A 15,056-nucleotide genomic window follows, 5' to 3' on the forward strand; every position below is an offset into this window, starting at 1 on the left:
CCGTTGCTATGCGAAAATACATTCGTTGCTCTATTTTAGGAAAAATTTGTAATACTGTGGCCTGGGCGTTATAACACGTCCAGGGAGTTCCTGAGTGCCGATATCACCATCTTGAGGAAAAGCTTCTAATGTCGATTTAAAACTGCATACATACGAATTAACCTGTTCTAAAATTTTGAAATGAGTTCAGTTTTAAATTTGAGAAATATTGATTTCTTGTATTCCACTATTCGTTGTAGTCGAATACAAAATATAGGTATTTAAACAAACTTAGGTTGGCCTACAGGCAAAAGGGATCCTATCAAATGGTAAACTTGACCTTGTATCTTAAAAGTAAGCATGAACGGACCTTCTGATAATTATTGAGCACCAAAGGATCATTTGAAACGCGCTACTATAAGAGCGAATATTGTCTAATAACAGTTTACATTGCACAGTATGTTCCTCTAAAAGTAGTGATTTCAAAGGTTCCGGTGTATCTTCAAATGAAAGCCGACTCTTTACTACACTTTAAAGCATTACAAAAAGAACATACTACGCCTTTACAGAAGATGATCTGTAATCAATTGTGAGGTTATAAGCAAACCCACTTTTATATTATTTTGTCAGACCACACCACCGAATTCGTACATTGTTTACCTCAAGTCATTAAGACTATGACGAAATCTGTCTGCAGTAAGACGGGCCTCTCGCTATTCGTCCGTTTCCAGAGACCGAATAGTTTCAATTCTTAATCTTTCATTAAACAAACTTATTAATCGTTCTTGTCTCATATAATTGTAATATTCGCGTCCCTACTCTAGTCATTGCTTATACTCATGTTCATCTTCAAGAGATCGAATAATATTATGATGCACCCTATCATTTGTCAAACGGTCTTCATATTGAGTAAAGTTTCAGATTCTCGAGATAAAATATGACTGTCGTGATCAGTAGTGAGACGTAATTCCCTCTCAGTGAGGGTTTCGGTCTCACGGGATAGTACAATATGCCGTTTGCGATCAGCTGTGAGACGTCATACCCTCTCAGTGAAGGTTTCGGTCTCACGGGATAGTAGGGGAGACCGGGTTTGGTTGTCTCACGGGTTGGTTGTCACAGCGGTCTTAATACAAAACTGAACTATCGAATAAGTCTGTTGAACAGCGTGGCAAGAGCGATACAGTGACAACGCTGTCCCCACTTCGCGTCAGACCGCCCCGATCTGCCGTGAGGGCCTCACACGTGTTTATTGTTTTCGCACAGATTTTTTATGATATGAGGACCGAATATGCTCCTCATAACATCACTTTTTGTGAACGAAACGACAGCGCGGTTTAATTTAATGCCAACACCATTAGAAAAAAGGATTATTATTAATTGTGAAAAAATATCATGATTTACACTATTAACACTCTTTTAACATAAAATATAAGTCTGTGAGTGTGTAAAAATAAATCCAGCTAATTACACATCAAACTTATGTTTATAATTAGGTATACGACATGAAAATATATTAATTACCAAGCAATAATAATACAGATAAGCAGTGGTGGCTCAGTGGTGAGACCTCGGACTTCGAATCGATAAGTCCGGGGTTCGAGACCAGGCGAGCGCGCAGGAAATAAATTGATTTTTTCAATTTATCTGCGCATGTTGTAACATCACCACTGCTCGAACGGTGAAGGAAAACATCGTGAGGAAACCGACATGTCGAAGAATTAAAAAGTTCGATGACATGTGTCATCCGCCAACACGTACTTGGCCAGCGTGGTGGATTATGGCCTGTACCCTCATAGGAGGCCCGTGTCCCAGCAGTGGGAACGTATATGGGCTGATGATGATGAATAATACAGATAAATACTGAACATAAGTAGGTATAATAGATATTAAAGTAGTATTAGTTAAAATATACTTTGACTGTTAGTCAAAGTTTATTTTTACTAACAACATGTAAATGAAGAAGAAAATATAATAATTACCAACGAACTAACCTTTTCTATAATACTTAACACGGCACATTTTTCAAATTATCTTGCTCAACCCTGCTCAAAAATTTGAGGGTTTTGTTGGAACTTTAATATGTCAAAACTATGATATATCTAAACTACGATACAACTTGCTTGCGGAAATGCTCATTACAATTGTGAATCTAAAGAATAACTAACAACATACTATTCAATTTTATTGAGCTGATGAATATCTTTTGCCTGGAAGAAATCACCGTCGCCTAATAAATATACTGTGTTTTCTTATAAAACCGTTACATAATTTATTTTATCTAAATGATTAAAAATAAATAAATGAAGCAACTACGATTCAAAGAAAACATCTTTTTCAGTGTTAAAATGCTCTTAGCAATCCTGGATGATGAACTGTATCATGTACTCTGATCCCAGTACGGTCGGTACCTCGATAGCCATAACGATAAATATTATAATCAGATAACCGCAAAGTCAAAATAAAAACATTACTTGTACAGCTGTGAGTGCAAAATTTAGGTTTCATTTGGAATAACATTTTTTTCGGTACTAAAACGTAGTCGTTTGATATGTGGTTGGCTGCCCCTCCTCTCCTTCCTGAAAAATATCCTCCAAAATTTCCCGAGATACTTCCAATGATTGAACCATTGGACGTTGGACATTAACTTCAGTCAAAAATTGACGAAGCGGATGATTACTAATTTCCACTTAATCCTCGCTGCTACTATCTTTACCATCAAATCATCAATTTTCAAGTGGTGTTGTAAAAATATCAGCAGAAATCGTCTTCCAAAGGCGATATAATTTTATGAGCATTGAATCAGTAAATAACAAAATCAAAAGTTAACTGTAAATCTATAAAAAAAGCTACTTACAAATAAAATTTTATCAAAAACTACTGTTCCCAATGCACCTCAAAATAATAAAAGAATTCATCATTTTATTATTTCATTCTAAAAGTGTTATATAATACCTACCAACAAAAAACATGAATTGCTATCATTATAAAAAATAAATACCTATAAGTAACAACTTACTTTTTGTGGGAACGCATGATGGTGAAAATTCACAAAACACGAAGATTGCATTTGATATTTTTGGTTTTATGGCATTCAATTGCTTTATAAATATCACTACATAGTATAAAAAAAGTCGCTTTCTCTGTCCCCATGTCCCTTTGTATGCTTAAATCTTTAAAACTTCGCAACGGATTTTGATGCGGTTTTTTTAATAGATAGACTGATTCAAGAGGAAGGTTTTAGTATATAATTTATTAGGTTTTAGACAAAGCGGACGAACCCGCGGGCGGTAAGCTAGTAAATTTATAAAATACGAAGATTTTTAAAATTGTAACTAATTAACGCAATCAATATTAGATTAACTGTAGATAATGGTGTCTAGTTTTACTTAAAATAATAAACATCTACCCTCACTTTAAAAAAATGTAGTATAATTATTATTTACACGAAATATACCTTATAGGGAAGGGAAGATATGGGCTAAAGAGTTAAATAAATAACATAATTATATTTAAATTATTAATTTCCAACTGTGTATTCAGTAGTGTTAACATCTAAATTGATTTGATTTTTACGAAATCTCATAGATGGCGCTGTTACAAAATTAACATTATACAACTTACATTCTTTAAACTATGTTTTTCTTCCCAAGTTCCTCAAATGGCATAATTTTTATAGTGTCAATCTAGATATTGTCAAACAACATTTATATATGCGTCATTTGATTATTAATTTCCAATAGTTAACGTGTGTTTGATTTTACTAACACTTCATAGATGGCGCTGTTTCAAATTTGTCTTTATACTGCTAAGATTCATTTAACTGTTTCTCTGCCCAAATTACGTAAATGACATAGTTTTTATTTTGTAAAGCTAGATAATAGCATGGCTTACTCGAAACCAACATTTAAACATGAGTCTTTAGATTGTACGCTGTCGTAGTACACGGAATATGTAAGAAAAATAAAGGCTCACAGCTCCTCCCCCGAAGGTGATATCATGATAATATGTTTAAACTATCCTCACCCGACCTCTTAGGAATATTCATGCAAAATTTGAAGTAAATCCATGCAGTACTTTTCGAGATTAGCTCGGTCAAACATACAGACAAACAGACAAACAGACAAACAGACAAAAATTCTAAAAACTATATTTTTGGCTTCTATATCGATTATAGATCATGGATTATGTATTCTTTTAAAAAAATATTCAATGTACAGTTTTGACTTTCCTACGATTTTATTATATGTATAGATTATTATTATTATATATTTTAGGTTAAGGTTATTGTTGTTTATTTGTTATCCATTGAGGTTTTTTTTTAAGAATAGTAAAAAATCGAGCACGAGGTGGAATTCGAACCTACGTTTTTGCGATTCCGGGGCGGTGAGCCTGAGAGCCGGATAGCCAAATTCAAAATATTAAAATCACACAAGTAAACTTCTATTAAAATTCGATATAATATCTATTGAAAATAACAAATGAAATAATAATAAAAAATCCCGCAAAATTACGTCTACAGTTTGTATGTGACAAGATGCTATTTGATTTAATTGTCACTAATTCGATAAAGGGTACTACTTTTCCGGATTTACCGGACATTATACATGTTAAATCCGGAATAGAATCTGTTGTGGACGATATTGTAATCGCTTTAGTAAGACTAATCCTACCGGACCTCTCACTTAGTATTCTATCCTTTTTCAGCATTAAATCGGTCGTGGGGTTTATCAAAAACAATTGCTGCTCATCAATTTAACCAGAATTAAGTTACAAATCAAACCGGTAGCTTTCTTTACAATATCAATCATTCCATTTCCACATAACAGTTATTTGTTGCTAAAATTAATGTAAGTAAAACCTAATTTAAATTTCTAATCATAATAATATTTCCTACAATAAAGTGTCAATAAAAAGGTTGGTTTCATAAAAATACAGTATTATGTATATTTTATTCTTTAGACTTTAGAAAATTGTTAATTAATTGATATTCTAGAAATTTCTGTAACTACACAATTTTTATAATAACAAAAAAGATTCCCCTAAATCCGGCCCCGTTCACATTCATTTCGCGGAGAAAATAGATGTGCTGTAGTACTCAAGAAGTAGCTAATCCTCTGAAAGAAGGAACACTCGAGGCAAAAAACGAGTTTGCAATCCACAAGGCACTTACGTTATACGCTTTGGAATTCTTCTTGTTATTTATTTTAAAACAAAACTATTTGTAGGTACGTAATTTTTTAATTATTAGCAATTATTGTGTTATTATAAAAAATAAAATAGGTTTATTTGGGTATTCTTTTAATTAGTAACTTTTGTGTAATGTTATTATACATCTGAAACTTTAAGAGGCTGATAGCAGTTCGCTGAGAGCCACGGTTCGCAACAAACGTGTTTGTCGAGTGTATTTACTGTTTAACTGGTGAATAAGACGTTTCGTTCCGCTCGAACGGTTCGTGCGTTATCAAATGGATGCATTCGATAATGCACCTTATTTACTATGGAGGAAGACATAATTGTCGAGAATATAGACCATACTAACATTTTAATTCAACAAAATGTGGAGAATTCCGAGAATTGTTTATTAGAAAATATGATTCAGCAAAACGATATGGACAATTCAAATGAAGTGGAAGAGGCTAGTTCACGGCCAAATAAAAGAGCTCGGGAAGTTGATGAAGAGGAGATGTGGGTTACCGTAGGTAGAAATGGAAAGAGGTTAGCCCAAAAAGTTGATCTGTACATAAATAGTACCGAAAAGCTGCCTAAGCAGTTTTCATTTGCTAAATTGTTAGAAGAGAACAACATCAGTAGTGTGAGCCGCATTAAGTATATTAACCCTTATAAAATATTTATTCAGTTTGAAAAGTCTGAAAGTGCGGAAGAACTAATCAATTGTAAGTCTCTGCAGGAGCTTGGCTGGAGGTTTCAAAAGCCGCTAGAGGTTGTAGTATCTTATGGTGTAATTAAGAATGTTGAAGCCGATTTGAGCGAGAAGGATATATTAGACATTATCTCGAGCAGCAGTGATATTATTTCAGTCAAACGATTAAAACGAAGAAATAATACTGGTAATGGATGGGAAGAGAGTGAATCGGTCCGCTTGGGATTTAAGGGTTCATCATTACCAGCATATGTATACATCTATGGGATGAAAATAAATGTGGATCCATACGTATTTCCAGTTACTCAATGTTCTAAGTGCTGGAGATTTGGGCACGTTCTACGTGCCTGTCCAAATAAGAAAATAGTGTGTCCCAAGTGCGGTAAGAACCATGGGAACTGTGAAACTACTGCATTTAGGTGTGTCAACTGTACGAGGAACCATATATCTATGGACAGATCGTGCGGGGTGTTCTTGAAGGAGAAACGACTGAGGGCTATAATGGCCGAGTTCAACTGTTCTTACAGAAAGGCGTTGCAAGTATATGTTCCTCCTGAACCTGCTCTACTAAATGATGAACAATTGATGCCCCCAATATCGGCATTACCCAATCAGATAGCTGCGTCCATATCTGAGGCCACACAATCTCAGGATACTAACTCAACTACTTACGCAAGCGTGGCACGCACTCCCAAACGATCCAGTGTCAATCTACATCAACGGAACGTACCTCAACCCGTGGAACAGACTCGTAAAAAAGAGAAGAGTAAGAGAAAGAAACTAAGCCAGGATGAAGTATTTAATTGGGATGTGTCTTCAGACTCAGAAGCAATAAATAATGATGAAGACGGTGAATCGGAAAACGAAGAGCAATCCAGAAAGGAAAAAAAAGAGAGAAGAGAGAGAATCAGATCTACGTTAAATTATAGACAATTACTGACAAAATTATATGCGTTAGTAACTAACTCGGAAGTAGATTTGAAAAACAAAATTATCCAAGGAGTGACAATATGTATTGAGTGGTTGACATCTGTAGTAGGACAGTATATACGTAGTTTGCCTTTTAAAAATATGTTTAGCTCATTATGGGTATAAACAAAATAAATATTATTCAATGGAATGCACAAAGTATAAGAGCTAAGCGTACAGAACTTGACCTGTTATTAAGTACGGAAAAAATTCACATAGCAGCTGTGTGTGAAACGTGGCTGAATAACGATATTATGTTTAAGATAAGTGGTTTTAATATATTCCGTCATGATCGAGAAGATTCGTTTGGAGGTGTAGCCATTATAACTCACAATTCTATCAGAGCCCAATTACTGCCAGTACAACTGTCTAACTCAAACATTGAAGTAGTAGCTATCAAAATTTTCAATTGTAAATATATCGAGTACATAATCTCCGTTTATTGCTCTCCGTCAATACGAACTTCTCAACATGATTGGGATGAATTGTTTTCTATTTGTAGTCAAAAAACTATTATACTGGGTGATTTTAATGGTCACCATGTAAGTTGGTCATGTAAGACAGATCCGAGGGGTAACAATATTTTTGACTCTTTGATAGAAAGTAATTTTGTGTCGCTTAATGATGGACGACCTACGCGAATAAAATATGTTAACGGAAGGTTACAGGAATCTTCACCGGATATTTCAATTGTATCGTCAGATATAATAATGCATTTAGATTGGAATGTGACGAATGAATCACTAGGTAGCGATCACTTGATAGTCAAAATTAATATTTCATACACGAATACATCGCCGAGTTATATTAAAAAAAGAAATTATAAAAAAGCAGACTGGATAGAATACCGTAAATATATTGAACATAACATTTCAAATTTCCATATAATTGAAGATGAACCGCAAAAAAGTTATGACCTATTTCTTAGCATTATTGATGGAGCCGCTGATGCTCATATTCCTTTTTATAAAATTAGTCATGACCCCACAAAACGTTTTATTCCTAAGCCTTATTGGAGTCCTAATCTCTCAAAGGTAGTTGCAGAAAGACGTCTGGCTCTTACTTTATTTAGAAAAAATCCAATTCCTGCTAATTTGAATAAATTAAAGGAACGTATTAGTATTGCCCAAAGATTAATTAGACAGGCCAGAAATGAAGCATTTTCCAAGTTTTGTTCCTCACTTGACGAAACTACTTCTGTAAATGAGCTATGGCGTAAGATGAGGTGGTTGAAAGGCCATAAAATGTCCAAGTCTCATGTAGACGAAGGGTTAGCCAATGATCTTCTGCATAACTTGTCACCAGATTTTGTATGTTCAAAGAATCCAATTTTTTCCTCGAAGAATATAAAGATAGAATCATCCTTTTCACTTAATGAACTTAAAAGATGCATTAAAAATAAAGATACTGCACCCGGAGACGATCAGATATCATATTCAATGATTAAACACCTACCAGAAAATGCATTAATAATCTTACTAGAGTTATATAATTTATTTTTCACACTCAGTTTCGTTCCTTATCAATGGCGAGAAATTTATGTTATTCCCATTCCTAAAGTCGGTCGCGATCCCTCTTCAGTTTCAGCGCTAAGACCAATTTCTCTTATGTCCTGCTTTAGTAAGATTTTACATTCTATGTTGAGGAATAGGTTAGAATGGTTAGTTGAAGGTAAAAATCTATTTCATGAGGAGACAACGGGCTTTCGAAAAACTAAATCTTGTCTTGACAATCTCACTAATCTAGTGAGTAGAATTCAGCTAGGATTTTCCAAAAATTTATTAACAGGTGGATGTTTTATTGACATTCAAAATGCTTATAACAACGTTGACATTAAAGCACTTCTTTTAATTTTGGATCAGCTCGGTGCTGGCTCTAAACTTTGTAAATATTTATGGACTTTTTTGAAGGAGAGAAATATTAATATAAAGATCGGCAATACTACATTATCCCGAAGTACAGGACGAGGTTTGGCTCAGGGAGACCCATTGTCCCCTCTATTATTTAATATTGCAACTCTCCAGGTTAGCAAACAGATTTCTAATGTTATGATTTCTCAGTATGCTGATGACTATGTTTTGTATATTTCGGGAAAAAATGTTGAGTATGTATCTAGGGAATTGCAAATAGCTTTAAACAAAATAAACAATATACTAGGTGAGTTAGGTTTAGATATTTCTCCAACTAAAACCAAGCTTTGTATTTTCAAAAGAGGTGTCAATAGACAACAAATGTCCCTTAATATAAATAATACTACAATCGAAGTAGTTAATTCTGTTAAATACTTGGGAATGTGGTTAGATCAGTCTTTAAAGTGGAATATACATATTCAAAACTTGGTCTATAAAATATCTAGATACTTAAATATTATCAAAATTCTGGCTGGGGCATCATGGGGTGTTCATCCCAGACAGCTTAGAAGATTGTACATTGCTATAATAAGGAGTAGACTAGACTATGGATGTTTTTTATATGATAATAGCTACCAGAAGTATACAAGTAAATTAGATAAAATACAAAATCAAGCAATGAGGGTAATAGGTGGTTTTATAAGAACTACTCCAATACATGCCATGGAGAGTGAACTTAGCCTCTCTCCATTGCATGTACGGAGGGCGTATTTAGGTGGTAAATTTTTACTAAAAGCCAAAGCTCGATCAAATAATGTAACTATTCATATATTAGAAGAATTATATACACTAAAAGATAACAATTATTGGCGTAATAAAAAGAAGCTATTACTTGTGATTCTGTATGAAAAATTATCTAACATTAATATTTATAATACTCGGCAATTGGAGATGTTTTCAATGGATACCTGGGTCACTAATATCAATTTAGATAATATAGTTTATGTTAGTATTCCTAGTATAATTAGTCCCAAACGAAATTATAGCTCATTAGATTTAAACTTAGCATGTATGGATTTAATTAATAAGCAATATTTTAATTACTATAAAATATTCACTGACGGCTCCAAGGATGGGGAGGGGGTCGGCTCTGCATTCTACGACATCCAATGCGATATAAATTTAAAACTAAAAATTAATAACAATTACTGTTGTATAATGGAAGCAGAACTAATATCAATTTGTGAGGCTCTGTCCTACGCAACTTCGTTAGTCCAAAATAATATTGTGATATTTAGTGACTCCAAAAGCGCGTTGCAGCATTTAATCCGCTGTACTTCGGGCCTACCAGGTACCCCTATAGCTTACACGATTTTAAGTCATATTTTAAATTTAACTGGTAATTCCAAAACAATTAAACTACAGTGGATTCCATCACATTGTGGACTGGAACATAACGAGCGAGTAGATATGTTGGCTAAACAGGCTATTTCAGATGGAGTGGACTATAATATGTTACCTTATTACTCGAATTGCATTTGTTTAATTAAAAACTACTGCTATAACCTATGGAAGGAATATTTTGATGCGCGTTCAAAAGAAAAAGGCATATGGTATAAAACCGTCCAGCCACAGCCGCTGAGGATTCCATGGTTTGAGCATCACAGCCTTTGTAGAAAGGACATAGTTTTGATTATGAGGCTGCGAACCGGGCATGTCCCATCAAATAAGTTTGCGTTTCTGATGAAAAAGGTTTTGTCACCGAATTGTGAACAATGCGGTGTTCCAGAGGACATAACGCATGTATTGATGGAATGTTCCCGTAATGCAGCCTACCGTCTATCGAATTGTAGCGACATATTGAAAACGTTTGCGGACATCAACATTATTTTGTCTAACCCCCATTCGGAAGAAATAAAACGTATTATCAGACTATATAATATGGGTTGCGCCTCGGATCAGTCTCATTAAATTATTTGTAGCTAGATATATAATTATTAAATTACTGAATTTATATACCTGTGTACGTATGTGTATGTGTGTACCTGAGCGACATAATCATTTTGTGATTAAGCTCATTAAATAAAGATTTGAAAAAAAAAAAAAGAGGCTGATAGGTCAGGCGTCGCCCTGGCCGTGGCATGGCGAAAGACGCGGGTTCCAATCCCACCTCGTGAACGAATTCTCAAAAACATCTCTCTTCAAAAATTTCTTATTTATAAAGCATTTGCCAGTTTTTTCAAGTAATTATATTTCATTAGTCATGAAAGCAAATGTGAAAAAAAACCCTTTTCTTTGCTCCTCGGTTGCTGTTCTAATAAATAAATTGCTTAAAGCATTACGCTTTCTCTTCAAAGAATCTTAATATGTATAATAATATGTAGTTTTAAGACGTTTTTGATACTTACAGGTTTATAATATTTTCCCATAAACTTTGAATCTATTTAATATTTTATGCGGAGTTCCTAAAAGAAATCATAATTGTAATAGGAAAAACATGACAGTCCATATATTATTTCTTATAGAATGTCTATAAATATATACTATTAAATTATTCCGTAATACCTCAAACAAGGACTTGATATCTAATCTTTTATCTTATGGCTAATAATAGAACTTCTCCGTAAGTATTTGGAACTACGATGTTCTAGTAGGTACTTTCCAGTGAGCTAGGTTTAGGTAAGATTAATGGGAATTTAATGACAGACGAGAATAACTCGAAAGTAATTTGGTGTTATCTATAATATTAGGCCGCCATGATTTTAGCAAGCTTAAGAAAATAGGGTACACAGTGGAAATATCAAAGTTTAAATTGAAATATTCACTCTATTTGCTTGATTTTTTTCTTATATTGTAACACTAGCTTTTCGCCGGCGTAGTCAAAGGAAAACCCGCATAGTTCAAGTTCCCGTGGGATTTTCGGGATATAAACTATCCTAAGTTACCCTCTATGTGTGTGGAAAATTTCATGAAAATCGGTTCAGCAGTTTTTGCGCGAAAGAGTATCAAAAAAAATATATACAAACTTTTGTACTTTCGTAGGATTACCCAACCGGCACATGACTGTGAGTACCTTAACCTTAGAAAACTTTAGCATAAATATTTTTTTATTTCCTGTCCATTGCAGGGAAAACAAAATAAGCTAATCATTACATTTACTGCTACAAGAATATATGTCCAAAAACCATAACCAATATTTTCAAAGTCCGTTACTATAAACTTACAAAATCCAACAGAATTTTGCTTCAACAAAAGCGTACAATGGCTCATAATGTATGTAAACCTTTCCTCAATACCCTCGCGAATTTATGAACGAAGGAATAAAACATATTTTATGTGGAATTGCAATGAACAGGTGACCCTAATCTGAGTGACACATCTGTTATCACCTTATAAAGATTACCGCAATATCTCACTACAGTGACCATGAGTTATTTTGGGGTATTTTTGTCCCTTACGAAATATGTATGTAGTGTTTAAAAAGTTTAAAGGCATAGAAATCTAAATAACAAGACACTAGAAGTCGTAAGCGTGCGTGACCTTGTCGCCACTCAGGTGATTTTCACATCACCAGTGCATTCGTCACTGTTCAGTTGCTCTGGAGACGTATGAGTGTATACATGGTGTGTTTCAGCAATTCCCATTGCGGAAATTCTTCCACAAGTTGTAATTATACTTATATAGGAATAATATTTCATCGGAAAATATTTTTTTTTAGAAATAATGCCGTTTTTCCTTAAAATTATAGAATATTTACAAGTATTACGAGTGTCACCATAGTAATCGAAATAACAATGAATGACACTGTCGACCATTCTTATTATCACGTTTGTTCGTATTGGAGCAAAAAGTCTCATATACTTAGGGATGTTATTCTAAAATAAACCGTAAATTCGTGCGTTAGGATACATATTCAAAAGCTTAATTTAATAGTTAAGTTAGTTTTCACTAATATCAAGCTGTCCAATAAAAGGCATAGTTTACTTGTGTGTACTGTTTAGCTTTCGGTTTGAATGTGTTGATTTTGGCGACAGCGGTTTTCATACGAATTATGACATTATAGCACTTCTATGTGTCTTGTTATTTAGATTTCTATGTTTAAAGGCATCTAACATCTAACATCTATACTAATATTATAAATGCGAAAGTAACTCTGTCTGTCTGTCTTTTACTCAATCACGCCTAAACTACTGAACCAATTTGCATGTAATTTGGTATGGAGATATTTTGATACCCGAGAAAGGACATAGGCTACCTTTTATTGCGAAATATGTATCACGGGCGAAGCCGGGGCGGACCTCTAGTTCTAAATAAGTAGATCTTTTGAAATAAACTATTAAATTTAGACACAGGTACATACAAACATTTATTCACAAACAATAACATATACTTACAACAGCTAACAAAAATAATAACAGTCTTTCTAAAATTAAGGAAAATTCATATTATATACAATTTTAATGAAAATATTGTAACTTCCAACAACCTTACTCAGTGTTTACGACAGTAAAGTAAAATCCTTTGTAAATATGTATATTTTTAATAAAGTTCAAAGGAGATACTGAAGGTGGTTGCTTATTTATTCAACATTTTTAATTCACCAAAACATAAACATTAAAAAGGCGGCCATATTTCCTACTTTTATTTTTTATAATTTATTTTTCAATTAAGCCAATAATTTTGAGTTTACTTACCTTATTATTAACCTTACTTTGTTTCATTTACTGAAAGACACATATTATAAGTACCTACGAGGAACATTTCTGTAACCGTTTTCAATAGAATGGCATTCCTCCAGTCGTCATTTAATATACTACCAGTATTCCGATCATATTCCAATCGACACGTATCACGAGCGTTCCAATTTCAAATTTGATGTTCTAATACGTTTTATATTTACGAGGGTAGCCGTAAAACTCGACGTGTCCGGCAAAGGCCAATTTTATGCGGGCCCTATTGGGGGACATGTGCCGAATAAATCTTTTATATGAATACGATTTGAACCACAATTCAAAACGGTCATTCATAATATTATTGTGGATGTTGGAAACTCGGGTTAAGCCTGTACCAATTGTTTTTAGGGTCTTGGAATGTGTATAATTCAATTTTATGGCTTTTCTTTCCTTGAGTTGGGAAGGTTCTTTTATGTCCTTATTAAAGCATATTGTAACCTTAATTGTGTTACGGGTAAAACGCTTTTCTGTTTAAATAAACAATACGAAAAATAAAATTATTGAAAGTAGATTTTCCTTTATAAAGAAGGTTTAGTTTAATCGAGTCCTGAATCGTCATATTTTGTATAAAAAATGGGTACTTTTGACTCCATGAAAAACATTTCCCTTTGGTTAAATTAACATACAATATTTAACTTTTCATTATACCAAAAAGATAAGAAAACAGACAGTCGAATAGTTATAAATAAGGAGAGTCAGGGAAGACACATGGGCGGCTGTAACTGTCTCAAACGATCAGATTGCTGAATTTATTATCTGTAACTTGTTTATTCCAAACCGTGGCTTAATATTCAAAACAGTGTATTATTTGCATTATCTCATCAGAATATTTGAACTTCTTATTATTTTACTAGTGGTTCGCCCGTGGTACCTACATTTTTAAACTATCCTATCTCTCAAGTTGGATCGATCGATCATGGTGTGCGAATTTTATTATAATCGGTTAAGTGGTTTAGGAGTCCGTTGAGGATAAACATTGTGACACGAGATTTATATTAAGATTCGAGACAACTTTCAGATAGAACAAATACAAGTGCGGAATGTAAAATATTATTGAAGCTTTTATTGAAGTAAAACTTCTTTAGGCGCGACTAGGGAGTAACTCAGATTTTTTTTCTGACGGAAGTAACGCTTACTGAAGTCTGTGTAGTTTCCGCCATTTAAAAATAATAATTCTGATTGGTTGTAAGTATATGTCATATACTACACGCTTCTTGACTTATACGCCAGCTAGTGGCAAATATCATAATCAATTAGGATTATTTATTTTCAAATTTTCAAACGGATCAATTGTGAATAGCAAAGTGAATGAAAAATTCAACAGTTTTAAAAACATTATTTTAAATTGCAAAATTTTTTGAAAATCTCTAAATATACTTGTTTATTTATTACTTTTAAAATAAGTAAATTAAAAATAAAAATAAATATGTTGCGGATTATAATCAATCTATTTTAAATATTGCTGAAGACAAAGTAGTATCCATAGCAACAGATATGTATATAGGTTGTCATTCAGTTGAACAAGAAGCATATGTACGCCAACAATTTCATAAAATGTCAGTTATTGATACAGGAGGATCGCCTTATGAAATCATATTAGTTCTTAACAAATTTTACATTATTACAACCAATATTGATGTATCT

The 15,056-nt window shown here is 33.4% G+C and overlaps 1 protein-coding gene across 1 annotated transcript; it reads left to right on the forward strand.

Annotated features, from left to right (window-relative positions):
- The first annotated feature begins 5,476 nt into the window (after positions 1-5,476).
- Positions 5,477-6,955, forward strand: LOC149899325 (uncharacterized). The gene has a single exon (XM_090114643.1). The coding sequence runs from the start codon at positions 5,477-5,479 to the stop codon at positions 6,953-6,955; it is 1,479 nt and encodes a 492-aa protein (XP_089970769.1).
- The last annotated feature ends 8,101 nt before the right edge of the window (positions 6,956-15,056 follow it).

The sequence above is a fragment of the Colias eurytheme genome, chromosome 21 (genome assembly GCF_061535395.1).
Source record: "Colias eurytheme isolate Ceu_HAF_F1 chromosome 21, ilColEury1 Martin Lab GWU primary, whole genome shotgun sequence".
NCBI lineage: Eukaryota > Metazoa > Arthropoda > Insecta > Lepidoptera > Pieridae > Colias > Colias eurytheme.